General features: G+C 55.1%; 8 protein-coding genes across 8 annotated transcripts; 2 read left to right on the top strand and 6 right to left on the bottom strand.

The window, feature by feature from the left end:
* Positions 1-80: 80 nt before the first annotated feature.
* Positions 81-999, top strand: IWZ02DRAFT_458056 (cytochrome b5-like heme binding domain-containing protein). Its single transcript, XM_066767983.1, has 2 exons — positions 81-698; positions 803-999. The coding sequence occupies exons 1-2, from the start codon at positions 522-524 to the stop codon at positions 878-880; spliced, it is 255 nt and encodes an 84-aa protein (XP_066620296.1). The 5' UTR covers positions 81-521; the 3' UTR covers positions 881-999.
* Positions 1,000-1,797: 798 nt separating this feature from the next.
* Positions 1,798-3,430, bottom strand: IWZ02DRAFT_458054 (PCI domain-containing protein). Its single transcript, XM_066767982.1, has 2 exons — positions 3,044-3,430; positions 1,798-2,993 (listed from the first exon to the last, which is right to left on the bottom strand). Exons 1-2 carry the CDS (start codon positions 3,312-3,314, stop codon positions 1,987-1,989), a joined length of 1,278 nt encoding a protein of 425 aa, XP_066620295.1. The 5' UTR covers positions 3,315-3,430; the 3' UTR covers positions 1,798-1,986.
* Positions 3,431-3,557: 127 nt separating this feature from the next.
* Positions 3,558-5,261, top strand: IWZ02DRAFT_483830 (U3 small nucleolar RNA associated protein). Its single transcript, XM_066769176.1, has 2 exons — positions 3,558-3,565; positions 3,621-5,261. The coding sequence occupies exons 1-2, from the start codon at positions 3,563-3,565 to the stop codon at positions 4,959-4,961; spliced, it is 1,344 nt and encodes a 447-aa protein (XP_066620294.1). The 5' UTR covers positions 3,558-3,562; the 3' UTR covers positions 4,962-5,261.
* On the bottom strand, positions 5,262-6,640 carry IWZ02DRAFT_458051 (thioredoxin-like [2Fe-2S] ferredoxin-domain-containing protein). Its single transcript, XM_066767981.1, has 3 exons — positions 6,486-6,640; positions 6,099-6,389; positions 5,262-5,996 (listed from the first exon to the last, which is right to left on the bottom strand). The coding sequence occupies exons 1-3, from the start codon at positions 6,606-6,608 to the stop codon at positions 5,568-5,570; spliced, it is 843 nt and encodes a 280-aa protein (XP_066620293.1). The 5' UTR covers positions 6,609-6,640; the 3' UTR covers positions 5,262-5,567.
* Positions 6,641-6,916: 276 nt separating this feature from the next.
* On the bottom strand, positions 6,917-9,682 carry IWZ02DRAFT_458047 (uncharacterized protein). The gene is made up of 6 exons (XM_066767980.1): positions 9,298-9,682; positions 8,885-9,218; positions 8,382-8,803; positions 8,117-8,257; positions 7,484-8,069; positions 6,917-7,432 (listed from the first exon to the last, which is right to left on the bottom strand). Exons 1-6 carry the CDS (start codon positions 9,355-9,357, stop codon positions 7,068-7,070), a joined length of 1,908 nt encoding a protein of 635 aa, XP_066620292.1. The 5' UTR covers positions 9,358-9,682; the 3' UTR covers positions 6,917-7,067.
* A 3,447-nt stretch (positions 9,683-13,129) lies between these two features.
* On the bottom strand, positions 13,130-15,306 carry IWZ02DRAFT_406302 (uncharacterized protein). Its single transcript, XM_066765676.1, has 2 exons — positions 14,374-15,306; positions 13,130-14,267 (listed from the first exon to the last, which is right to left on the bottom strand). The coding sequence occupies exons 1-2, from the start codon at positions 15,085-15,087 to the stop codon at positions 13,356-13,358; spliced, it is 1,626 nt and encodes a 541-aa protein (XP_066620291.1). The 5' UTR covers positions 15,088-15,306; the 3' UTR covers positions 13,130-13,355.
* Positions 15,307-16,523: 1,217 nt separating this feature from the next.
* IWZ02DRAFT_458038 (Eisosome component PIL1-domain-containing protein) lies at positions 16,524-18,205 on the bottom strand. The gene is made up of 3 exons (XM_066767979.1): positions 17,524-18,205; positions 17,310-17,435; positions 16,524-17,259 (listed from the first exon to the last, which is right to left on the bottom strand). Exons 1-3 carry the CDS (start codon positions 18,058-18,060, stop codon positions 16,723-16,725), a joined length of 1,200 nt encoding a protein of 399 aa, XP_066620290.1. The 5' UTR covers positions 18,061-18,205; the 3' UTR covers positions 16,524-16,722.
* A 4,192-nt stretch (positions 18,206-22,397) lies between these two features.
* IWZ02DRAFT_46968 (thymidine phosphorylase) lies at positions 22,398-24,166 on the bottom strand. The gene has a single exon (XM_066768746.1). The coding sequence runs from the start codon at positions 23,818-23,820 to the stop codon at positions 22,504-22,506; it is 1,317 nt and encodes a 438-aa protein (XP_066620289.1). The 5' UTR covers positions 23,821-24,166; the 3' UTR covers positions 22,398-22,503.
* Positions 24,167-24,748: the final 582 nt, after the last annotated feature.

The raw sequence follows: 24,748 nt of genomic DNA, 5'->3' as shown, positions 1-24,748 counted from the left end.
AGACGGCAGAATGACAGACAGACAGACAGACAGATGCGAGAGCAAACAGAAGAGGGGACCTTGTTTCCGCCCCGCTCGCTCGTCGGGAATGCGCCTACCTACAGCATCATGCACCATCCAGAATCCTTCCTCCAACCTACACACCTCTCTGAACATCTTCCTCTTCTCTCGCCGTTCATCGCCCGTTAACAGCGACTCCACCTCTTGCGACTCGTTCTCGGCCCATCTACGCATTATAGCACACAGCTGCTTTGCGACTACATCGGTACGCCCGTGTCTGCCCACACCAACCGATACACCTCCTCCTCCTCCTCCTCCTCGTCTTGCCGCGGCAACAAATCAACCAACCAATCGACGCAATAATACCCAACCCACGCAAAAAACGACGCGGGCGGGCCGAGCCGCGGCACATAATATATCAACGACCTTCCCCGTCTCTCCCCCGTCCGCTCTAGACCCTTCATCCTCCCTCCATCCCACCCTCCGGACTACTTTCTCTCTCCTGATCCCTCGCCATCATCATGTCGGACAAATTCACGCCCAAGGACGTCGCATCGCGCGCCTCCGTCGACGACGGGCTCTACATCATCATCGACCAAAACGTGTACAGCCTGGCCTCGTTCGTCGACGAGCATCCCGGCGGCAGCAAGATTCTGAAGCGCGTCGGTGGCAAGGATGCGAGTAAGCAGTTTTGGAAGGTCAGTTTTTCTTCCTCCGCCTTTCCTTGGTTTTTGGGAGGGTAAGAGGGGAGAGGGAGACCTGGGATGATGGAATGATGGGCTGACTTTTGAGATGCGCGCAGTACCATAATGAGGGCGTGCTCAAGAAATACGGGCCTAAGCTTAAGGTCGGCGAGGTCAAGGAAGAGGCCAAGCTGTAAATGCTGGGTATCTCCTTTCGGACCTACCTGAGCTTTCTTCCGTTCGTCGTCGTCGTCGTTGCGCATACTCATATTCATCGCCGCTTTTTTTTTTTTTTTTTTTTTTTTTCCTTTTCAATGAGTGGAAGAAAGAAAAGAAGGCAGGAAGGAAGGAAGAAGTGACGTGGGGATGGAACGAGCGAGGCAGCCGGATTGGACTGAATTCGACTAGGTTCGATCGACATCGTACCTATTTACATGCAAAACGACAACTCGGCCGTCGAGCAAAAGATAAATGAACCGACGGGCAAGCGTAAACAGCCCTGTCAGTCAGCCAACAACACGCACCGCGCCGCCACATGAAGACACTGGTGGCAGACACCCGTCGCCATCCACATCTGTCCGTACGGCTCCCGCCACCTCACCGCACCTCACTCGCCCCTTTCTTTCCACTTCCCCTCTCCTCTTCCTGCCCTCTTGCCTTTCTTCTCGTGCCATGTATGTCAATGTCAACCCCACGCTATTTCACCATGTCTTGTTTGTTTCGTCTAGAGTGAGGGGGGTTTGCGGTGGATATGGGTGTGGGGGATGGAGTGATGGGGTGTCGTCGTGTCTTGGTTCAGCGCGTCGGGTCGGCGAGAAAGTCATGTTTGGAGGTCTGTTGTTGAGTGGGAGCATCGTAAAGGATTGGAGTATACGCATTCAGGAGAATGAGTGGGTGGTGATGGCGGCAGTAGCCGTCGAAGTAGAGGTGCTGGGAAGAAAGGACAAGCAGGTTCCGTTAGACGTGTTGTATCTAAAAGGAAAGTCTCGGCTGCCACATGTAGGCTGACGAGTGATTTAATCGACCAAATCAGTGGGTTGGCTTGGCGCACTCTAACTTGAGCACAGTGTCCGAAGTCAATTTGCAGCATCACTTTCGACAAGAATTCAATCAGTAGCCATGCATGTCATGATATTATGCCGTCTTCGTCGATGTTTGCGCGAAGAGAAAAAAGGAGGTCACCACTCTATCCTGAGGTACACATTTCGCGTTCCATTCAAGGCCTCCGCCTCCCACCAGCGCATCCCGTCTCCATCTCGCCTCGACTCTCCAAACAACCTCCTCAGACTCGCGCCTCGCCGCCCTACTCCAATAATGACGCCTGATTTGTATACAGCACGTCGACGACATTGTGCAGCTTCTCAATCGTGGCGAGGGCGGCATCGTAACCGCGGTCGCGCTGCGTCTCGTCAAAGACGATGAGGCAGCCGGCGTCCTGGTCGAGGACGCCGATGATGACCTTGTCGAGGATCATCTGCGATAGCTTGCGCTCGACTTGCTGCGTGTCGAGGCCGACCGTCTTGGCAATGTGCGAGATTTCGACGCGCGAGTACGGCTCGATGACCTTGATCAGGTTCTGCTCGAGCATGGCGTCGTAGAGGCGCCGCAGGTGCGACGCAATGAAGCGGTCCGAGCCGAGCTCGTAGCGGTAGTCTGACAGCGCCTTTTCGTATTCTTCGAGCGAGCGGTTGGCGTGCGCGCGCGCCACGGCCTTCATGGCGTCGAGGTTCTTGCCCGCGTACTTGAGCGCTTGCTTCGATGTCATGATGTTGTTGACGTCGTCGACTTGATTTAGCATAATCTTGCAGAGCAGCATGTACTGCAGGGCCGACGTCGCCATCTGCTCATTGTCCAGCGAGTGGTATCCCTCCATGGCTTCGATAAAGTACGAAAAGGCCGTGTTGAAGTCTTTGTCCTCGGCGTGCAGCATTCCGCTCTGCATGTCCAATCCTGCCTGTACCAGCGGCGGAGTGTATACGGACGCCGCCGATGTGCGCGCAGATGTCAGCGCGGCCCGCCCCTTGGGCACATTGCCCAGCGCGTGGTACACCCTCGATTCGAGCAATTGGACTTCGACGAGCACCAGCTTGTCGTCCAGGCGCTTCAGTTCCCGGAGCAAGCTGTTGATGAGCGTGAGGGCATCGTAGTAGGCTTGCTTTTGCATGTAGAGCGAGACGAGGCGAGTCTCGAGGTTTTGTCGAAGGAAGCCTCTCCGCTCGGATACGGCCCACTCGATGGACGACTTGGTGACGGCGATTTGGGTTTCGAGCGTGTTGGGGATGGCGGTGAAGAAGTCGAGAAGCTGTCGGACTGTACATACAGTCAGTAAATTTGCATATGCTAATGGATAGCTTCCTCACCAAGCTTGGCCGTCTTCGCCTTTGCAAACGTCGACATAACGGAGCGCGTCTGCCGAATCAGCTCCGCCAGCTCGTCCACCTTTTTGTGATCCCGGTACAACTCGCCCAGGGAGACGAGGGCCGTCTCAAAGTTCTTGATTGCGGCATCGCTGGAACCTGGGTCCCTGGAGAGTACGTCGCGGTAGATGGCCTCTGCCTTTCCCGGCTCACTCTTGGCCAGCTTCTGGGCCTCTGCTATCCTCTTTGCGTCTTCGGGGGCCGCTGGCGCCATCTTCGTTGGTAGCAGAGTGTGTCGAGGAAGAGCGTGAGCGGGTCGAAAGCAAAAGAGCGGGAAGATGCTCCAGCGTGGTGATGATGGGTTGTTGATGAGGTCTGATGGCAATAGCTAGATCCGTACCGGAGCTCTGATGTCGCGTCGGCGTCGGCGTTTCGAGCTCACCGCCCGCGAGCCGCGCCAAGCATTTTGATGTCCAAAAGTTCTCGCCATTGCGGCGTACCTTGTCCTCCGCACCCACCAACATGGTATGCGAGCCTCTCGTTACTAGCCTTGATATCACGGAGACTGACATGCTGGCAGAAAATCAAAGCCCTTTCCCGCTCAGCGGCCGACTATCAGGCACCGGGCACCAATGTCGCCCGCACGCCTCGCAACCTGGATCCGGCGCTACACCCATTCGAAAGAGCCCGGGAATACACAAGGGCTCTGAATGCGACCAAAGTGGACCGCATGTTTGCGAAACCCTTCCTCGCTCAACTCGGCAAGGGTCACGTTGACGGAGTCTACTCAATCGCAAAAGATCCCGAGTCCTTAAAGCACTTTGCTAGCGGTAGCGGAGACGGAGTCGTCAAGGTGTGGGATCTGACGAGCCAGGAGGAAATATGGAAAGCGCAGGCACACGACACCATGGTCCGCGGCATGGCCTGGTCGCGCGATCGAAAGATTCTCTCCTGCGGAACGGACAAGACTGTCAAGATGTTTGACCCGTACCAGACAACCTCTCGCAGTGCACCAATTGCGACATGGCTTGGGCAAGGCGCCTTCACCAGTATCACCCATCACCGCAGCGACCCAGCGATCGCGGTATCTTCCTCCTCGCATATTTCCATTTACGATACTACGAGGCCAGCCTCAAATCCGGCGCAGACTATCGCATGGCCAACGGCCATTGATACCATCAATGCCGTGTCACTCAACCAGACAGAGACGTCGATTCTCGCCTCGGCCGCTTCAGATCGCTCCATTGTGCTATATGACCTCCGCACCTCTTCACCCCTCCACCGCTCCGTCATGACTCTTGCCTGCAACGCCATTTCCTGGAACCCAATGGAAGCGTTCAACTTTGCCGCCGCTAGCGAAGACCACAACATATATATTTTCGACATGCGAAACATGAAGCGCGCATTGAATGTCCTCAAAGATCACGTTGCCGCAGTCATGGATGTTGACTGGTCGCCGACGGGCGAAGAGCTCGTTTCTGCGTCGTACGATCGCAGCATACGTCTCTGGCAGCGCGGGCAAGGCCACTCACGTGACATCTATCATACCAAGCGTATGCAGCGCGTCTTCTCGTGCGCCTGGACTCCTGATAACTCGTATATTCTCTCGGGCTCCGACGACGGCAACGTGCGGTTGTGGAGAGCGCAAGCATCCGCACGGCAGGGCGTCAAGTCGGCTGCTGAACGGCAGAAGCTCGAGTACGATGAGGCGCTCAAGCAGCGCTACAAGCACATGCCTGAGATTCGGCGTATCGCACGGCACCGGCATGTGCCTAAGACGGTCAAGAAGGCCGGCGAGATCAAGAAGGAGGAGCTGGCGGCCATCAAGCGGAGAGAGGAGAACGAGAGGAGACATAGCCGCAAGGGCGAAGTCAGGCGCAGAAGTGAGAGAGAGAAGATGGTGTTGGCGACGGAGGAATAGTGGAAATCATCCATGTGACTTGTACGGAATCGATGGGGCCGGATCGGGATGGGCTTTGGGATGCTTTGCCGCACAGCGTTGGCGTTTGTGGATCAGGTTTATGGAGGCTGAGAAAAAGTGCCATGGGCGTTCTGGGGAGCTTTCAAAAGTTTTTTGTCGTCTCCTGTCGTCTATTTCGATATCAGAGAACGGCTAATCAAAGTCGGGTAGAATTCAATGTTGTTTGACGGGCAACGAGATAAGCTGTCATTCATGGTTTGGATCTTTCACACAGATGCCTCAGTCACCAACCACACGGACATTGAAAATAGAGCTCGTTCTAAATCCCAGGTGAAATACCGCTGTATCCATGTTCCCTTCCCAAGCAAAAACGGTCGAAATTTAGGCGACATCTGCGCGTTTTCCGAGGTATCCTGGCATGTTTTACGCCTCGCCCTGGACCAAGGACAATTGTGAATGAGGAGGGGTGTCTGATGAACCGTATATTTGCGGATATGTTTACGAGAGTCTATGGCCGCTTTCTGAAAACAGTGAAGAAGGAATCTGCAAAAAATCCCATCGTACAATCGCTTGTTTTGCAGTATATGTGTTACTTTACAATCTAACCTATCCGTCCAGAACGCCATCCTTTCTGAAGACCTCGTTGCTCCAGGGCTCGCTCGTCAGAGCCGTCAAGCCAGTGTGCGGCTCACACGTCTGCCTTCCGCTCAGCGGGCCCGGCGCCGGAATCTTGACTCCGCCTGCCGTGTACGTCCTGTCCTGGGGGTTGATCTCAGCGTCGACGCCCGTGGCGGCCTCGCCCGTGGCCTGGGCCGACGCGCGCAGCGCCTTGAGCAGAGACTTCGTCTTGTCGGCGGTGAGGTCCTCGTAGTAGTCGTCGTTGATCTGGACCATGGGGGCGTTTGCGCACGCGCCAAGGCACTCAACTTCGGTAAAGGTGAAGAGGCCGTCCTGGGTGGTGTGGCCCGGGTGGACGCCTAGCTCCTCTTCGATGGCCTTCATGATGCTGTCGCTGTTGCGCAGCATGCATGGCGTCTGTTGTCGTAGCTGTCAGCCCCAGTGTCCTCATGTTGACGGTGACGATCCCCCTCCTTCTCTCTCTCCGCGTTCCCTAATTCTTCCGAAGTCATGCCATACCGTTGTGCAGCACTGGACGTGGTACTTGCCCACAGGCGTGCGGTTGTACATGGTGTAGAAGGTGGCGACCTCGTAAACGCGCATGGGCGGCATCTCGAGGATGCGGGCGACCTCGTTCATGACGCTGAGGCTGGTGAAGCCGTGCTGGCGCTGGCCGAGGTCGAGCAGCGGCATCACGGCCGCCTTCTTGTACTGGCTTGGGTAGCGGGCAAGGATCTCTTCGATGAGCTTCTCATTCTGCTCGTTGAACTTGAACGGGATATTTGGGTTGTTCTCGGGCGTGTCCCTGTGCTGTAATTGATGACCACCCAATCGTCAGCTGGTTATTCCCCGGATGTCATGGCGGCGTGTTGTCGGCGCCCGTCGAGGCGTGGAGAGAGCACGTACGACCATGAGCGAATCGCTCCGCGCGCGGGGAGTCGTCGCAAAAGAGCGCCATTGGGGCCGCTGTGCCCATCTGGCCGCCCGGATGCTCGATCGCAGGGCAAATGGACTGAATCTCGAAGCCATTGTGTGTGGTTGATGGTGATGTCGTCGATCGGTGGAGGGACGTCGTCTTGGGGCACGCGCTTGGCAATCCGGGGGTGGTTCGGCCGGCAGCCAATCATGGGCCGCCTTTACATCATAGATGCTGTTGCTTCAATGCCCGCTTGAGCAACAGACACTGCAACTTTGATTGACGTACTTAGATTTTGCCAGCTTACATGCAGTCCTACGGGAGCTGTTAGCTTCTAGCTGTATTGTAACTCATCATGATTGGCACATATTGGTAGCACAGTGGATAAAGCTGCTCAGAAAAGCAAGAAAAGTATGTGAGGCCGTAATGTGTGTGGATGCACTTTTCAGGCGCCTGTAATTGCATTGAATAGCATATGTCTGACGTTTAATAATTTCAAGTTGTGATACGGGACCTTTCTAAGTCGATACAGCTTTCCAAGGCACACTATTATCGTGCACCTGTCGGGTCCATCACCATGACTGAATCTTTGTCGGACTTCTGGTGTCACAACCGACTCGGGCAGCTGCTCGCGGCGTAAATTGGCCATACTGCAGAGTTTGAGTGCTCGCATCGAGGGACATGCCACTCAAAGCCTCTGTGGCCGTCGACACGGTCAGAGGCCCAGGAATGGGTCCCGCTGGACCAGGGCTGTCAAACTTGTTTGCGTCCTCTCGACGCCGGACTACTGACAAAACCTGGGCTTGGGTGATCCCAGCACGACCCACAAAGCCAAGGCGACCTTGGAGCCACGTCCGTTGCAAAAGGGGAATGGTTTCGACGTTGGCGCAAACGAAAAGGTGCCAAACCAGGAGATAGCCCCCGAGGGCTGTTGCCGCTTTTTCTTTGATTAGCATGTGCAGTAGAACATGACGCGGACAGACCATACCTTCCCGATCCTGTGCAAAAGCACAGCCTTGTTGCTGTAAATCGTATTCCAAGTGGAAAGGGACACCTGCGCAAACGTCGTCGACCAACTGTTGTGTGATGTAGCGGGCTCGTCTTGCCAGTGCCGCAGTTTCATCGTCTGAAAAATTGGGCGAGATTGCTGAACAAGCCGCAAGGATGACAGACTGAGTCGTGATGCGACAGACGCGGTAGTCATTGAGGACGTGAGCAGCATAGATGTCAGGGTAGACGTGGACTGGCCCTATCCACCGTGTGGCTTGCTGCACATCTGGACCTAGGTCGTGTACCATAGCCACCGTTCGGGGTTGCCAAACGCAAGGCAGCCATTGCAGCCACGACTGCAATGAAGTATCGACTTCGGTCGCAGCCTCAAGCAACTTTCGAGCTTCGGTTACTTTTTGCACACCATCTGGCATATCGAGGACTTGTTTTAGTTGCGCGCGAACATTGGCTACTCCCATGGACATGTGAGTAAGACGATTCGGTGGGATTTCATCTTTGACATGCCAGTCATTGCTGCTTGAAAAGTCTTCGATGGGCGTGCATTTTTGAATCGCACAGGACAACTATGGGGGCTTAGCTGGATCCGCCAAATGTACAACTCACGACTTACCATCATGGCTCGTACAGCATGAAAAATCTTGCGAGACTGCATCGTGGAAAAGCCATCCGCGCCTCGTAATTTTGTCAACGTTACAGCACCGCTGACGTGGTTTTTCCAGGCTGTGATCGAATCATTTGTGGACGTTATTGACTGCCAATTATTGTCAGTATTTGGTTTCTGGAAATACTAACCAACATCAATTTCATGCGTCTTGAAAGCGCAAGGAGTTATGGGCAGTGACAATTAGCAAAGAACACATGTAGCTGTAAATTACCTCGTACAAGGCAAAAAGCAGGATAGACAAAATTGTCTCATCGGTCGCCGCCGAAGCTGGGTCCTGTAATGCTTCTCCCACTTTACGCAAAGCTTTGCCGTACGCTCTTCCAGCTTCCTGGGCCGTTTGTCCGCGGCTGGGATCCTTGCTGAAAGCTGATAGTGATACTGCATTGGTTGCAAGGTGTAGAGCGGACGATACATTGGTTGAGTTGTAGTAGGGTACGAGGCAATTGAGGAAAGTGTCTACTGTTGTCGACTTTTGTGGGGGAATGACGAAATTTTGGAAAAAGAAGGAGGTTGCTTGCGTCTCAATCGACATCTTAATGCCAGAGGCGAAAGTCAGCCTCTGAGGGCGCGCGGCATTCTGTGCTGACAAATAGTCTGCAACGTCGAAAGAATCTGTCCTCGCAACGCTTGAACCTTGCGCCGGAGGAAGGATCAGCTTTTCATCATCACCGTCTTGCGGAGAGTCGCTGCTGGGTCTGCTTCAGTCAGACTCACATTCGCAGTGAAAGCGAAGAACCACAGAATTCGGAGCATTTTGCCAAGGATGGACGCTCTCAGGCAGTCCGGGCGAACAAAAGTCGCAAAAGTGACAAGAAGCACCAGAGGCCTTGAGGGTGATGGAAGAGTTGCGTATTGACACAGCACGGACGCCATCATACCTCGAATCTGTGGTCGTTGTACTTGATCTTGTCTTGGACGCTTGCCTGCGAACCCTACGGACAACGGCCGCATTTTCATTGCGGAACATGAGGTCGAACTCGTCCGGAAACCCTGGACAAGATCGACCAGACTTTTGGCAATTTTGGCACGTTGGGCGACCCTCATCGCACTGGGATGCCGTTAGCCAATCCAGTGAAAAGCTCCGAAGACCAGTCTCGTATGGCCTGCAAGGCGGAGAGGGCTCTTACGCGGATCCTGCGGCTCTTGCATGTCTGGCATCCACGACTCGGTTTGCCAGTGTACACCATAGTCTTCGAGACAGGATGGGGGGAAAATCGCAACGATGACCGGAACAGGTAATGAGACGGAGGCCAGGTCCCGGTATCGAAGACACGCCGGCGGAATAACCGGAATATAAATCCTGCAAACTGGGGTCTCGAGGACTTGGAAGAAGAGAACGAACGACTTGGACCACCTCCAAGAGAGCCAACTCGTCAGATCAAAAAGGACGACAATAGCGCCAACAGGTACATGCTGCTAGGACGTTGCAAGCAGAAGGAGCTTGACGGCCATTCGGAAGACAAAAAAGTCTACTACGAAATAGTGAGGAGGGAAACATGAGCTCGACACATGCAGACATGGTGAAGCTGGGGAGTGCTTGCGCTAACATGACGCGGGACACTTATTCTCGCAAGCTCTTCCACATTGGGCTTAGCTCAACAGGCCGGGCCCCTGCATTGATCCCGCTCTCCACCCAAATCTACGACCGCGAACATCTGCGACCACAACTCTCACACGTCTCCCCTTGTCCAATCGTGTCAGCTTACTGCTCCTACTTTTCTTACCCTACCTACCGTCCGGGGCATTCTTCTCAAAATCGCAAGACCCTTCATCGTCGCCCGCTGTAACTTGCACAAGCCTACCGGCCTTGTGCACGTTGGAAACCTTCGACAACGTCCGCCTGTACCTGACCAGCATGAGACAGCTATTCCGCGTGCGTTCGAGCCGAATCGTCCGCCCGTTGCAAACCACGGCATTCATACGGGCAGAGCCAGCCGTTGCGCAAACTTTCAACCCGCTGTATCCGGAAATTCGACATTCAGTGACGTGGTTTAGTGGACACTTTCATTGCTCGCCATCAGGAGAATCCCTGTAGCTAGACATTAGCCCTCGGCCTGTACATTTGATGTCCTCGTACAAATATATGGATGATGTATAGAACGATCATCGCCCAAATCTCATGTATCTGAGATGACTTCATTGGCATGCCTGAAGAGCAAGGCCTGATGACCAATATGGCAGCTCGTGGCGGGGAACACAGCATGCAATGCTCACATCCATGGGACCCCCGCATCCCTGACATTCCTTCCCAAAGGAGCTGTCTCAGATCCTTTTTGGGCCATGTCAAGCATGGACCTCCTGCCTTTTTAGGTGAGAACGACGCTAGGCCCCTGAGAACAGTCAAGGTCAATATGTCCCGTACAACAGCGCGCTTCAACACCATTCGCCTGAGGCAGCAACCATCCTCGCATTCGATATGATACGTTGGCGTCTGGGCAAAGATCTTCTTGTACGTCGAGATGTGAGTGGATTACCGCTGTTCTTGGAAGTTGGCAAGTTTTACACAAGGACTGAGCGACAGAACCGGCCGCTTGAAAAAACTTGTTGGAAGCACTCCCCGTCCAACTGTGTGTCTGCACGAGCTCCTTCTTCTATCGCGGCAGCTCTGAAACATTTGCGGATTATGTGGGCGCTGATTAATCGAAGTCTACCCGTAAAAGTTCAATCACCGCCAGTGTGTGAACTCCCAAACTGGACCAAAATAAACGGCTAGCAAGCCTGCGGCTTTCCACGTCTTTCGGTCCCAGTATTGCATTTTGGCTATTCGACCCGCTTACTGAGGCATATAGACCAATGGTCCTGGATGCCTTTCATGGCATCATTTGGGATGCCAAGAGTGAAAGGGAGATCAATCACGCTTCTTCACTGCCCAGACGGACAAAGATATCGGTCTGTTTTTGTTTGAAGGCTGAGCTAGCAGAGCCTGTACAAGACTGCTTGAAATGCTGCCTATTTGCTGCTGAACCAAAGCAAAATCTTGTCACTTGTGAGACTGCAGTCACATCCTGTCATGTAAGGCTTGGAATAACCAAGCTTTGCAGGGCCCTTCAAAGGGTTGAATAGGAAGAAGTAAATCCCTCCACGCCAGAGCTTGACCGGTTTCTGACGCTTCGAAATAGCTCAAAGTGTGGTATTTGATCGCAACAATCCGGATCGTTGGGTCATCTTGGCACCAGATCGCTCTCCCAAGTTCCCCGTCCAGCGGCACAGTTCCTTAGTCTAACCGTGAACGTTGAGAATCGGTTTCCGTAACCGAGGATCGGTCCTGCTGAACCCCTGTTTAGCCTCCGGGCTGGGCAAGAACGACCACAAGATTCAAACTCAGCGCAGAAGATGAAAGACACAGTTGCCAGAATTGCACCCAAAAACGAGCAGTTTCGGCTACCCTTTGTCGCTGTCTTGCGTCAGTTTTCCAGTTTCACCTTGCAGCTAGTTGCAGAAGACTGCTCGTCCAGCCGACACAAAGCACCAACACGTTCGAGACTGGCCGCATGATGAAGTCGCGGCAAGGGATGCCGAGCATTCGAATGATCAGCGCGGTTGCTGCACATTGATTTTCTGATCATCAGTCATGCACATGGATTTTCGAGGTACCTCAGGCCAGCACTGCATGCCTATCACTGCAAAACGTCTCGTCAACATGTGGCCATGGCGAGAATGTATCATCATCTTTCGACACAATGGAAATTACGTGCGAACAACGCCCCGAAACTTCACCTCCATGGGCAAAGTGAGGGAGAGCTTGGAAAATTGTGCGAATCTACGGTGTGGATGCGCAGAATCGCCCACAAAATCACTCGTCAAATGGAACAGGGACGTCTCGTAGCACATTTGTCGAGACCCAAACTTTCTCTCTATCTCTGGGCATTCGAATACAACGGCCGAGGATGCCTCTTAATCAGAAGCTCTCAGTCTTGCATGACGACTGTTTGTAAATCAGCCGCAGAATAGTTCGACTTTTGCCCAACGCACACGATGAAGTTTTGAAAATGAGCAGTGCCTTCTCATCTTACTGTCTTCGATCACCTCGTACTAGTACCATCAGTGGATCCGAAGGACAAGGAAACCTACCATCTCAAAGTTCCCAAATGCCGATACCACGCTGAACGGTTCAGATTGTCTTTTTCAGAACGGAATGCCCTGCTCTGCCCCTTCTACATTGAGCGTGTACAATTTCGGCATTTCCAACCATACCGCTACACCACCAGCACCTGGCTTGTTCCCCGGATTGCGCGACATCATGCCGAACAAGATCGGATCTCGCCCCGCATGGGCGAGTTTGCCGAATTCCGAACAGGATATCGCTGCACACTAGCTTAGAGTGGAGCGGGAAAGAAGAGAAGCGCAGATCAGCAGTAGATCGGCTGTTGGATGCCTAAGGGTCTTGCGGTACGAGATAAGTGTTTTGGGTGTGATGGAGCAACTCGTGCCGCCGCTGATAATCATCGCGGGAGGCTGCATGTGCACACTCTCGGCAGACAATCGGGCGATGTGGCCCTTGATTCGAGGCCATGTCGCTTCTAGCACTTCGCCTTTTCCGTAGCTGCGACGATGAACACGAAAATACCGACTCTTTTCTACATGATATGTGGGAGCTCTTACAGCAAGTGCCGAAAGGAATGTTGCATCCTGGCTCTTTCTCCGTGAGAGCAGTCTTTCACCACTACAGCCGTACCTAAGCACCTGTCACTCACCACCATTGCTACGACTACCGCGTACACCTAAGGGGGCAGGTACTCAGCACCGCAGTCACCCCCAAGGAGCTGTCATCAATCATCGAAGCTGCGCATATGAGCTACCACGCCTTTTGATACTCACTGTGTCGCTGTGAGGTCAAAGTGGCAGAGCTAGATGACTTGGTTGCGCAGCCAAGGTGTAAGGCGCTGGGTGATCTTGCTCACTCCACTTCTTAAATGGTCTCCTTGTCACTGTTTTCACTTTCTACGCACTTTTTTGTCTCTATTCTTGACTCCAATCACTATCTGTTCCTTCCGCAAGAATCTCTCCAAGCTTCGCCTTGCCTCTTTGGTGTACCCCATGAGTTTTGTCGTCATCTCTGTCCCTTCTCCTCGCATACCGGCAGTGGCTTGATCTTCTCCGCGGATAGTTTGTTGCTACGTCCCTTCTTCCTCTTCTTTCCCTTGTTTCCGGAGTCATCAAGTCCTCCTGTCCCCTTGGCCGTTTGCTACTGATCAATCTTTGGCAACGCATCTGCAACCTCTCTCATGCTCAGAACGCTCCTTCCACCGTCGCTGGTGACCCTCGCTCTGGTCTTGCACCGCAGGACCTCTCTTCCCAGCTTCCTGACCGCTTTCTCGCTACTTTGGACGCCAGCTACTGACTTGTCCACTCTCACAACACCGCTTGGGCAAAACACCAAGCACTCGCCAACACCCATCTGGACAATTTCATCGAAGAGCTCGTCGGAGTTCTTCATCACGCCATCGGCCTCGTCAACATGATGGGCGAGGCTCTTTTTCGTACCTCCTCCGGCGGCCAAGTGCCTTCCCAAGACGCCCATCCACGCGGGACTGCCGAAGCGGTGGACAATGGTGAGACTGCACAGGTCGAGCAGCCGTGGGTCGACGCTCGGCTCCTGCGTCGCAATGACGATGCGCACGCCGGCGTGGCGCTGCAGGCGGATGGCTGAAAGGAGTGACGATGTGAACCGAGCCGCGGCAGCCGACGCAGCCGTCTCGGAAGACGTCGAAAGGTATTTGTGAGCTTCATCGAGGGCGATGACACGGCCCGTGGTAGGTGAAGAAGCGCCGTGTTGAAGGAAGAGTGAAAGGGCAACATCGAAGAGCGTACAGGCGCTCGAAGGGTCGATGAAAGGGTCGGACAGATCGACAATCGTCAAGGTGCCAGGCTCCGGCGCGAAAAGGCTGGCAGAAGCGGTTGCTTTGTTTTTCTTTGACGAAGACGATTTTGAAGGCACGTTCATTAGACTCTCCAATAGCTGCATACGCAGGTTCAAAGGGCCTCGCTGGTCGGAGGTGAAGTGCTCGGCATCGAGGCGCTGCCTGAAGCGGCGGTAGTCGAAACCCCTTCGTCCTTGAGCGGCGGCGCCCATATCACGGAGGATACGATGGATAACCTACTCATGAAACAACACATTAGCAAAAGTTCGGAAAATTTCACACCAAAGTTTCCTCGTCAACGCACGCACTCTCTTGCGGAGCAAGATGGACAGAGCAACATACCTCCATGTACAGCGGGACTTTGCCCTCCTTGCCCTCCAACGCCATCAACGTGAGCATTCTCTTCGCGCTCAAGTCGCCTTCGCTCAATCTCAACACGCCGACCTCGACCTTGCCGCCCTTGACGCCCTCACGATACGCCCTCTCCAGGGCCCAGTAGTTACTCGGGCTCGCCAGGACCCGCACTCTCACGCCCTGCGACGCCAGATGCGCCGCCTCGCAGATGCCGCCACCATTACCGCCGTCACCGCTGCTACTCCACGCGTCGTAGTGGAAGACAATCGCTGCGAGGGGTTGCGCCAGGCGGCCGATGGATGCGGCGTTGGGCAGCAGACAGCCCTCAAGGATGCACGAAAGCGTGTGCGATTTGCCGGATCCCTGAGCGCCGCACAGGAAGGCAGAGAAAGGCGCATTCGTGTTGAGAAAAAGAGGCTCCGGCTCGTCGATCTGCTGTTTCTCACTGTTCGCATCGTTTCCGTTGCCGTCATCGTGGCGTCCTTGTCGAGATTTTCTTTCGTTTCCCAGCAAAGTATACTGCGTGAAGGCCGCCGGCGTGCGGGACAGAGCGCGCTTGACGCTCCAGGAGAACAAGGGGGCGTTGAGGAGGTCTTCGGTTAGACCACTGGTGCTGCTGTTCTGAGGCGTCGACGAGCCGAGCAGTGCGCGGTATTGCGCCAGCTCGGCATCGCTGTTGCGGTGGGCGTGTCTGGCTGACATCGTCGTCCAGTCCAGCACACGCGCGGATCAGTCGATTGGTTGGTTTCTGGTAATCTTGGATGGAAGTGCAGTGGTGTGTGTTGAATTGGACGTGGTGGTTGAGTCGAAAGAGACGGAGAGAAAAGCAACAGGCGGTGATCAGTCGGCACGCCGACAGGGTCTTCCGCCAACAGTATTCCAAAGACAAATTCGAACGCTCGGGGTCAAGCACGCGGTTTGCTACAGACAGGAGTACGAGTGGGCGACCGACAGACAGAGCAGCGCAGGTATTATATGGACGGCGCGCGCTCTCCTCCCACTGACCGACTCATTCATTCACCTACCTCACCACCTCGCGAGGCCAGCAGACAGCCCTTGAAAACCGTCGGTCAATCGGCGCCATGGACCTGGAATCAGCCAGTTTTCTTCTTCACACGCCCAGAACACTCCATCGACTTACTCCCCTACCTTTTCATTCACTCACCCAGCTCCTCACGCAAGAGTCAGACAGCTCCAGAGCGACGAGACTCCCAAAAGACGTTTCCGATCCCTTTCCTTACACGCCTGGAACATTCACCAGAGACAGACAAGGAAACAGGCAACAGAACAATCTCGATTGCCGACGAAGAAGAATAAGAAGAATCACCGGCACGACGCTCGAAGCAGCCCAAAGTACAAAACAGTGAATCACAACAAACAGCTCGAAGAGAAAACAGAGTGAGTCAGCTTCTACAGCGGCAAAAAGAAAGCGCTCGTAGCAGCAGATTAAACTCGAATCAGAAGACGAGCGCAATCGACCAACGGGTCGGTGGGTGAGTGTCTCGAAAGACGACGGTGTTTGCCGCTGCTGGAGAATAGGTAGGTGGGGCGAAAGGCGGCTGACTGGGTAGGCTGGGATTTGCGGATGCATGGATGTGTATGGATGCTGCTGTGGGAAGAGGGAAAAGAACATGATCCAGCATCAGTTAGCTGGTTAGTTGGTTCTGTCAACGACTGACTTCCCCGGTGACCAGAGCAGGGGCGTGTAGATGCCTCTTCTGGACCTTGGCGGTTGACGTTCGAGGCCGGTTCCGTCACTTCCTTCGAGAATTCGAAGGCGCTTGGAAGAAGCGTGTACCACACATGATAGAGGACCCTGAACAGCGTCCCCAAGATATGGTCGAGTTGAGGCAAATGACATGGTGCCCCCTATTCCTAACAGCGACAAACGGCCCACAGCACAAGTTTGAATTGAAAGGGGGAGGGAGAAAGAGAAGAGGTACAGAATTACCACAAGGAAAGCACACTTGTTGCGTACAGCTGTACTAATACCTTGCTTGCCTTCCTCCGGCGCCAGGTTCGCTACGTAACTATATTGGTATTGGTGTTGGTATCATGATCATCATAAAAACAGCTGCGTTTTCATGACCAGCCGCGAACAGCTGATTCGACGGTTCGACGGCGGCGGCAGCAGCAGCAGCAGCAGCAGCAGCAGCAGCAGCGAGAAGAGATGCCGCAGCGAAATATCAAAGTGCCTCCCCCCGTTTGCGCGTCCCCCAAATCAAGCCTTGTTTCCGCCCGTCCAAACGTATTACTTGGTTTGCCCCATTAATAGTGCGCCGCTCATTCGAGATGAGTGACGCGTCCGCTAACATTGCGTCGCCATCCCCTGAAAGATCAAATCATGACCGCGTTCGCGTTGAGTCTTTCCCTCTCCCTGTCCACCGCGGAAATCGGATACGGTGGATTCTGCTGCGCCCTGCTCTTCTCGCTTTCGCCGCTGGTCGTTCTCCCCTTCGATCTCAACGCCGGGTGCAAGTCCGATTCCACTTCGGTTCCGACAGTACTACCACCCTGAACTTCGGAGTAGTTGTCCCTGACCGGGCCACCATACTCTGACTGTGCTTGTGGCGGGGGTGCCGCGGTGCCCAAGCCGCCGACGCCCAGACGGCCGCCGCCTGCCATGCTCATGACTTCTTCCCAATTCGGACGCCAGGAGCGCAGCTCGTCTTCGGCGTCGTTGAGAACTTCGCGGGCGGCTTCAGGGGTGTTCGACGATGGGTAGGGTGGGTGCGACTCGCCGGGGACGATTGGCGAGTCATCAATGAGGTTGATCAGTCGTCGCGCATGTTTGGCGAGCAGTGCCTGCTTTTCGGCGCGTTCAATGACGGCAGCGAAATGCGTCGAGTAGGCCTCTTTGAATTTTTGGCGAGTCTGTCTAAGAGTTAGACGGAGTGCAGAGCGGGGAGTGTACTTGAACGCACAATGTTGGTGAGTTGCGCCTCGGCCACAAGGGATTGGGCTTCAGCGCGGACCAGCTCTTGCTCTAGCTGTACGATTTTGGTGCTCTGCGGCTCCTTGTACTTCAGTTTAGCGATTTCATCGGAAACCTGCACAATGCGTTAGCAAGTGTTTTGCTTGCGCCTCAAGCAACACGCCTCTCACAGTGCTTGAAACTAGGAAATTTGGTAAACAAACCTTGATCTTGTGGTCCCTGCTAGGTTGTACGCTGCTTTCGGTATTCCGAATCTGCTTCAGCACACCACGATATTCCTCCAGTCCCTGCGCATACAGGTCCTCTTGCTCCGCAATCTCCGCCATCAGCACGCCCAGCTTGTCGCTGATGTCCGATACGGCGTCGTCGCCGGTAGCCTCGCCCCACTCGCTCAGCTGCGCAGCAATGCTGGCACGCTCTCTTCCAGCTGTTTCGTGTGCGCTAATGGCGTGATTCTCCGACTTAATGAGCTTGTACAGGCGCTTCGAGAGCTCCGGCTGCTGCATGCCGCGCAGCGACGTGATAGTGAAGCGGTGCTTGGGCAACGGCTTGGACGAGGGCGTGCCCTCGCTGCCGTCCCTGTTCCGCGCAGAGCGGATTGAGAGCGAGCGGTTCCTGGCGCGAACGGGGAGAACTGTGAGCGAGCGCGAACGAGATGGCGCGCGTGCGAGAAACGCTGGAGGTTGGTTGTAGGGAGGAGGAGGCGGAGGAGGATGGGGAGGGTACGCAAAAATGGCCATTTTGAAGCGAGTGAGGAAAGACAATTGAAGGCGTTGTATTCGTTTCAACGGGAAGTTGTACGTAGTAGAAACAGGGTAGAACCGAGCAAAGAGACAGAGAGATGGAAGACGTATGTGCTTATGAGAATGGAGCAAAGAATGAAGACCAGCTTACATTTTGGCAATGGTCGGAGTAGCAAGCAGCTTTTGTAGGTTTGCACCAGCGGCTAAAGTCAGCCAAAGAGCGGGCGGGCGCTAATCGAGTTGACGTGCATGCGTGCGGTGAGGTGGGTCGGTAGGGATCTCGCAGGCGGGCGCTTAGGCGAATTGCACTGGTACGAGGAGAGATGCAGGAGGTGTTTGTCTGGGAGAGGAGAAGAAGGGTTTGGAGCGGTCGCAGTGCGGGTCGGGAGTTGTGGTTTAAACATGTTTGATGACAGGTGCGGCGGGGAGGCTCCATTGGCCATGACTTCCCTGCCGCACACGCATAGACGTCATGGCGCCAATCCCGCCCCAGACGAGTCATCGATTTACTGTCCATCTACACCATTCGTTCCGACTCACCACCACCACCACCACCACCACCACTACACCCGACTCCCGCTTGCTCCTCCCGGCCCTCCCCGCGGCACCTTCTTGCCATCCAGCCCAAGGCTCTCCAAGTCCTTCATCTTGTGATAGTGCGGCGCCACCTCGTTCAGCCACGCGGGGTTCGGGATCGGCATGACATTGCGCATGTACTCCTTGCTCGTGAGCACAAGCTCGTAGTAGCACACAAATTTGGGCGGGCTGTCCCCAGTCTTGGTCAGTACCGAGCTCGGGTGCAGGTACGTCGTCATGCCATTCTTGACCGTCCGGTAGCTGTCGCCGCCGCGTTGCAGCCGCGCCGCGTTGGGGAAGAAGCCTGCCAGCAACGACTTGAGAATCGGCACGTAGTCGTTGGCTCCGCTTGCCTCTATCGTCACCTCGACTCGGTCACAGAGACGAGCAAGCTGGTCGCGCACGTCTCGTGCTCTATTCAGCGATTTTTGCTGCAGGAAATTCTCCTTGGCCCACACGTAGCTGAAGTCGGCATCCACCCATTGATTCCAGATGTTGAGCAGCGTGAGGTGGTCGCCGCCCTCCTTCATCGTGAACCGGGCTCGAGCAGAGTCTGCATGGATCTTCTGTTGCTTTGGCCGGATGAACAGAGCAGCTGACTCGCCCAGCATGGACACAATGCTGAGGATCTCTTCGACGCATTTGAGCTGGTCTGCTTTCAGTATGGCGGCCGAAATCATGGGGTCCACAGGAAACTCGGCCATTTGACGGCCCCTTTTCGTCAGCTCGCCCTTGTCATTCAAAGCCCCCAAAGCATAGAGCAGCTCCAATGACCGGATAAGTGTGTCTGCCGGCGGGGCATCCATGAAGTCGAACCCCACCAAGTCATTGATTCCCAAACTCTTGAGCAATAGCACGGTACTCGACAGGTTGGTCCGCTGGATTTCCGGCGTCGTGTTGGCCTCTAGCTCGTTGTAATAGGCCCACTTAGTGTATAGTCGGAAACAATGACCGGGCCCAACTCTGCCTGCGCGACCAGCTCTCTGGTTGGCCGACGCCCTACTGCACGGCGTAACCACGAGTGACTCCATTCCTGTCCGCGGGTTGTAGACGTTTTCCTTGACGTAGCCCGGGTCAATAACGTACACGATGCCGTCAATCGTGAGCGATGTCTCGGCAATGTTGGTGGCCAATACGACCTTTCTGCACTTTCCTGGCGGTGTAGGCTCAAAGATCTTGGCCTGCTCCTCTTGCGGCAGGTTGGCATAAATGGGACAGATGATAAGTTCTGGTGCTGCCGAGCCCAGTTTCCTTGACGTTTCCGCCAAATCTTCGGCCATCTTCTCAATCTCGTCCTGGCCAGTCAAGAAGACGAGAACGTCTCCTCGGGGCTGGGACATGTGGATTTGGAACACTGTCGTGACTGCTGCGGAAAGGTAATTGGCTTCGGGCTGCATTGAGAAGTTAGTACGCGTAATCAAGTGGAGCAAGGGTAAACGTACCTGTGGGGTATAGTAGACGTTGACAGGAAACCGCCTGCCCGGCACATTGAAGATGGGAGCATCATCAAAGTACTCACTGAACTTTTGCGCATCGACCGTGGCCGACGAGATGATGAGCTTGAGTTCAGGCCGGAATCTTGCAATGTCTTTAAGCAGGCCAAACAGGATATCAGTAGCCAGGGTACGCTCGTGCGCCTCGTCGAGGATGATGGCGCTGTAATTCCCCAAACTGGGGTCCGTCAAAAACTCTCGGAGCAGCATTCCGTCCGTCATGAACTTGACAATCGTATTCTTGAGGTCGGTATTGTCTTCGAAACGAATCGAGTAGCCCACCTCCTTGCCCAGCTTGACGCCCATTTCCTCGCTCACACGCGCGGCGACCGACATGGCAGCCACACGTCTAGGCTGGGTGCAAGCCACCATCTTCTTGGGCTCGCCATTCTCGCCCTTGGACGTGTATCCCGACTCGTGCAAGAACTGCGGAATCTGCGTCGTCTTTCCCGAACCAGTCTCAGCCACGACCACCACACATTGATACTGTGATATTGCTTCCATGAGCTGGTCTTTCCAGGAGTAGATCGGGAGACTCTTGCGTGTTTCCTCAATAGACTTGGCTTTGGCTTCCGCGGCGGATATCTGCTTTGCCAGCATTTGCTGCTCTTTGCTTAGCCTCTGGCCAGGCAGGGCCTGGTCCATGATGAAGTTGATCTTTTGGGAATCGTCAAAGACGTATTCATAGTCACCCTCGTTGACGCGCTCTGGACGCGCAATCTGAGCCTTTGCCTTGGCTGTCTGCTCCCTCTCCCACTCTTCTTGCTCCGTGACGAAGCGCTCTCGGCCGTATTCATCGCGATCGACGTAGCGTTTGTAGAGAGCCTCCTCCTTTTTCTTCCGCGAGATCTTGCCCTTTTCTGTAATATAATCCTCGGGAAGCGCGTAGCCGTCTGTGTGTTCGTCTACGCGCAGACGCTCCTCCGCAAGCTGTAGCGTCTCTCTGTTCCTCCTGAAAGAGTCCAGCTCTGCCTGTGTCAGTTCACCAGGGCCAGCTCGACGCTCCTCTTCTTCCTCTTCAGCGACTTGCTTCCGCAAAAGAGCGAGTTGCTCTGCCTCTCTCTTCTTGAGATATTCCTGTCTCGAACGCAACCGCAGGTCGGACAGAGCAGCCTCTCTAGCTTCCGCATCGTCGGCCAAAGCTCTCCGCCGCGCAGCATCCTTTTGCGTGCGATCCTCGACAACTTTTTTTGTGGACTTGTCATCCTTCTCCCGCAGCCTCTTCTCAAACGCTTCCCTTTCTCTTCGATCCCTTTCTTCCTCGTCCAATTCTTCTTCTGGCTCTTCCTCTCCGTCTTTGCCTTTGCCCGGCGGCCGTGGACTTGCGGACCCATCGTCCAAGCGGGCCCTTTTAGGACTCGACCCCTCATAAGGCTCATCCTCTGCCTCTTCCTCCACAAGCTCTTCATCGCCCCATCGGCCCTCAAAGTCGTCAACATCTTTGCGCCGCAGCTTCTTCGACCGATGCCTGTCCCTATCCCGGTCTCTGTCCTCGCGATCGCGACTCCGCTCGCGCTTCCGCTCCTTCCTTTCCCTTCGCCTATCGCTCCTCTCCTTGTCTCTCGCCGACGGCTGCGGGGGTGGCGGAGGCGCCATCGCATCCTCTTCCATATCCAGCAATGCGTATTTTTTGCGCTGGCCCTTGCCATCTCTGTCCCTCTCCTTTGCGCCCGCACCGCCCTTCGCGTCCGCGCGCTTCCCCACCTTGGCAAAAAGCGACTCGGCAAATCCCCGCAAGTCGCCCGCGTTGTCGTCGAGGAAGCTGCCCAGCTTGTCTGCCAGCGCAGGCGCCGATTTGGCGCTCGACGCGGTCGCCGCTACAAAGTCGACAACGGTCGGGTCCGAGAGGCCTGCCAGGCGCAGCAGGTTGTCGCTGATCCAGATGCGAGTTTCGGCGGGGAGCGACGACATGGCGGATGTGTTGGTCGGTTTGGTGTATTTGAGGTGTGGTGCTGCGGGCTGCGGACTGCGGACGAAGATGGGTGTGGTAAGGCAAGCAGTGGGGTTGCTATCGATTCGACATGCGAGGACAATTGTTTTCGTGGAGAGCTTGTGTGTGCGATGGGTGGAGAGACTTTGAACTTGACTGCGAGCTAGGGGTGCGTCCGCGATAGCTTGGCCCTCGTATTAAAGCCGACGGGCTGGTGGGGTTGACGCGGTTCGCGGGGCGTGATAGAGAAAGTTGATGCTGGAGCTGGGATCAACCTCTCGCGATGATGCAGCACGGCGGGAACGTCCGTGCTGCGAAGACACGTGATATTGACTGCCAAATCGCCCCGAGCATTTGGATATTCAGAATCTCCATTATGAAGTTCATCCAATTTCGTGATTCATTTTGACTATAGTCTAGTATTGCCCGATTACCATGCCTCTAAAGCCGCTTGTAAACAGAAGGAGAAGTGGAAGAGGCACTGGCTTCGCCGATGCGATATGCAGCTCTGAGCGTCAGGGCGGCATCATCAGCCTGCTGCTCTGTCTGAGCATGCACAAAACCGATGGGGTGTTCAGCATCAGCCGGTTCACCAGGGAAAGCTAGCTTCGTAAAGCCAACGGCAGGATCCACGGCGTCTGACGGCCGCTTTCGACCTCCGCCCAGAGCAACCACGGCCAGACCAACAGATCTGGTGTCGACCTCATTGACGATGCCGGATTTGTCCGCGTAGATGGGCTTGACGACGGGAGCCTTGGGCGCATAGTATTCGTATTTTGAGGTAAAGTCGGCAGGACCGCTCAGGGCGGTTATCATTTGTTGAAAGCGGTCGAGCGCAGCGCCGCTCTTCCAAGCCTCCAACAAACTCTTACGGGCTTCCTCCTTGGACGATGCAATGCGGGCCTCGACGAGTGTCTCTTCGGCAATGGCCAGAGTGATCTCCCACAAACGCTCACTTCTGACCTCGCCCTTGAGCAGCGCCACGGCCTCTTCCACCTCGACAGCGTTGCCAGCGCTCCTCGCCAACGGTTGTCCCATGTCCGTGACCAACGCCCTCGTCCTGACTCCGGCGCCGTTTGCCACGAGCACAATGCTCTCTGCCAAGCGCTCCGCCTCCTCCAACTTCGCCATAAATGCGCCGTTTCCTGTCTTGACGTCCATAACCAACACGTCCAACCCTGCGGCGAGCTTCTTCCCCAGAATACTCGCCGTGATGAGATCGATTGACTCGACCGTAGCTGTGACGTCGCGGATGGCATACAGCTTCTTGTCCGCAGGGGCCAGATCCGCCGTCTGGCCGATAATGGCGCAGCCGACCTCGCGCACCACCTCACGAAACTTGTCCGGGCTGGGAAAGACGTTGTAGCCGGGCACGCTCTCAAGCTTGTCCAAGGTTCCGCCCGTGTGTCCGAGGCCGCGGCCACTGATCATGGGGACGTAGCAGCCCGTTGCAGCAAGCAGCGGTGCCAGCGGCAGGCTAATGAAGTCGCCCACGCCGCCCGTGCTGTGTTTGTCGACGACCGGACCTGGAAGTTCCCAGCGCAACACCTGCCCGCTGTCGCGCACGGCTGCGGTGAAGGCGATGCGTTCTTCGAGCGCCATGCCCCGCATGAACACGGCCATGGCGAAGGCGGCTATCTGCCCCTCGGAGAGCGTGTTGTCGGTAATGCCGGCCACGAATCGTTGGATGTCGGTGCTGCTGAGCGCAAAGCCATCACGTTTGCGGCGAATCACTTCTTGGGGGAGCCAAGTGTCCATGATGGTGAGCAAAGCAATAGAATGACAGGTGGCCAGGGAGCTTAGGTTTCGACCGTGGAGGAAGGAGTTGGGGAAGTTTGCGGACCAAAGGGTGAAGCTGTTACAAAGGTATGAAGAAGGAAGGTAGCCGAGTCAAGTGGTCTGAGAGGCGGTATGTCGTGTCAGCGTGGTACCTGAGCATTGATGCTTCGTGTATGTACATGCCCGGCCGGGTCTTGGAACTTGCTGGGCCAGCCGGAGGCGTTCTTACCACTGCCGCTTGCCCGTGACACAGGTCATGACGGGCTGTAAGGTAACTGGCCATGGCTGCGGTCGGCAACGACATCCGGGTTATCAATCCTTTCATGCTTCATCATCGGAGGCGGCTGGAGGGGACAGCAGGAAAGATGTTGTGCTGTTAGCCAAGCACTTCACCTGTCTTGAACGGGAAACCTGACGGAGTCAATGCGGCGGAGAATGATCCGCGTCGACTCAACACCACGGCGCCGCGCAGAAACGGATAGCCTTCCACCAAGCCCGATTGGATTGAGATCCTCATTTTGGATACGCAGAGCCAGCCATTGACGAGCCTGCACATGTCACGCAAGGCTCTAAAGCATCAGAGCAACCTCTAAACTAGAGATGCATTTACGCGAAATGATTCTATCCACCTAGGTAACTGGTTTCCTTTATCCGCCGTTCAGACTCCACTAAACAAAGACAGACAAAAAATGCCTTCTGCATAGAAAATGCAGAGAAAATCAAGGAACAAAAGTAGAAAGAGGACAAGGACAAGCAGAAAGAAAATGTAAAAACAGCACTAAAGCCACCCACGGCAAGGATCCCTCGACTGAAGATTCCCAGAGCATGAGCAACTCCAATAGCATGACGAATTTTGGAGACCTTGATGCGAGCAGAATCCAGACACCAGCCCCCTAGTCCATAACTG

Source organism: Phyllosticta citriasiana, assembly GCF_038021145.1.
Source record: "Phyllosticta citriasiana strain CBS 120426 chromosome Unknown IWZ02scaffold_11, whole genome shotgun sequence".
In the NCBI taxonomy this organism is placed as follows: Eukaryota; Fungi; Ascomycota; class Dothideomycetes; order Botryosphaeriales; family Phyllostictaceae; genus Phyllosticta; species Phyllosticta citriasiana.
Note: the sequence above shows the minus strand (reverse complement) of the source record. Positions and strands in the feature narration are given on the sequence as shown.

Coding starts and splice junctions, on each gene's coding strand:
- IWZ02DRAFT_406302 (XM_066765676.1), bottom strand. CDS start 15,087: ATGTCAGCCAGACACGCCCACCGCAACAGCGATGCCGAGCTGGCGCAA. Junction 14,268..14,373: donor AAGTCCCGCTGTACATGGAG/GTATGTTGCTCT, acceptor TTTCATGAGTAG/GTTATCCATCGTATCCTCCG.
- IWZ02DRAFT_458047 (XM_066767980.1), bottom strand. CDS start 9,357: ATGGTGTACACTGGCAAACCGAGTCGTGGATGCCAGACATGCAAGAGC. Junction 8,804..8,884: donor TCTTCGCTTTCACTGCGAAT/GTGAGTCTGACT, acceptor CTCCGGCGCAAG/GTTCAAGCGTTGCGAGGACA. Junction 8,070..8,116: donor ATGCTGTACGAGCCATGATG/GTAAGTCGTGAG, acceptor AAGCCCCCATAG/TTGTCCTGTGCGATTCAAAA.
- IWZ02DRAFT_458054 (XM_066767982.1), bottom strand. CDS start 3,314: ATGGCGCCAGCGGCCCCCGAAGACGCAAAGAGGATAGCAGAGGCCCAG. Junction 2,994..3,043: donor GGCGAAGACGGCCAAGCTTG/GTGAGGAAGCTA, acceptor CTGTATGTACAG/TCCGACAGCTTCTCGACTTC.
- IWZ02DRAFT_458051 (XM_066767981.1), bottom strand. CDS start 6,608: ATGGCTTCGAGATTCAGTCCATTTGCCCTGCGATCGAGCATCCGGGCG. Junction 6,390..6,485: donor GGAGCGATTCGCTCATGGTC/GTACGTGCTCTC, acceptor CATCAATTACAG/CACAGGGACACGCCCGAGAA. Junction 5,997..6,098: donor ACGTCCAGTGCTGCACAACG/GTATGGCATGAC, acceptor CTACGACAACAG/ACGCCATGCATGCTGCGCAA.
- IWZ02DRAFT_458038 (XM_066767979.1), bottom strand. CDS start 18,060: ATGGCCATTTTTGCGTACCCTCCCCATCCTCCTCCGCCTCCTCCTCCC. Junction 17,436..17,523: donor GCAGGGACCACAAGATCAAG/GTTTGTTTACCA, acceptor CGCATTGTGCAG/GTTTCCGATGAAATCGCTAA. Junction 17,260..17,309: donor AGGCGCAACTCACCAACATT/GTGCGTTCAAGT, acceptor ACTCTTAGACAG/ACTCGCCAAAAATTCAAAGA.
- IWZ02DRAFT_458056 (XM_066767983.1), top strand. CDS start 522: ATGTCGGACAAATTCACGCCCAAGGACGTCGCATCGCGCGCCTCCGTC. Junction 699..802: donor CGAGTAAGCAGTTTTGGAAG/GTCAGTTTTTCT, acceptor AGATGCGCGCAG/TACCATAATGAGGGCGTGCT.
- IWZ02DRAFT_46968 (XM_066768746.1), bottom strand. CDS start 23,820: ATGGACACTTGGCTCCCCCAAGAAGTGATTCGCCGCAAACGTGATGGC.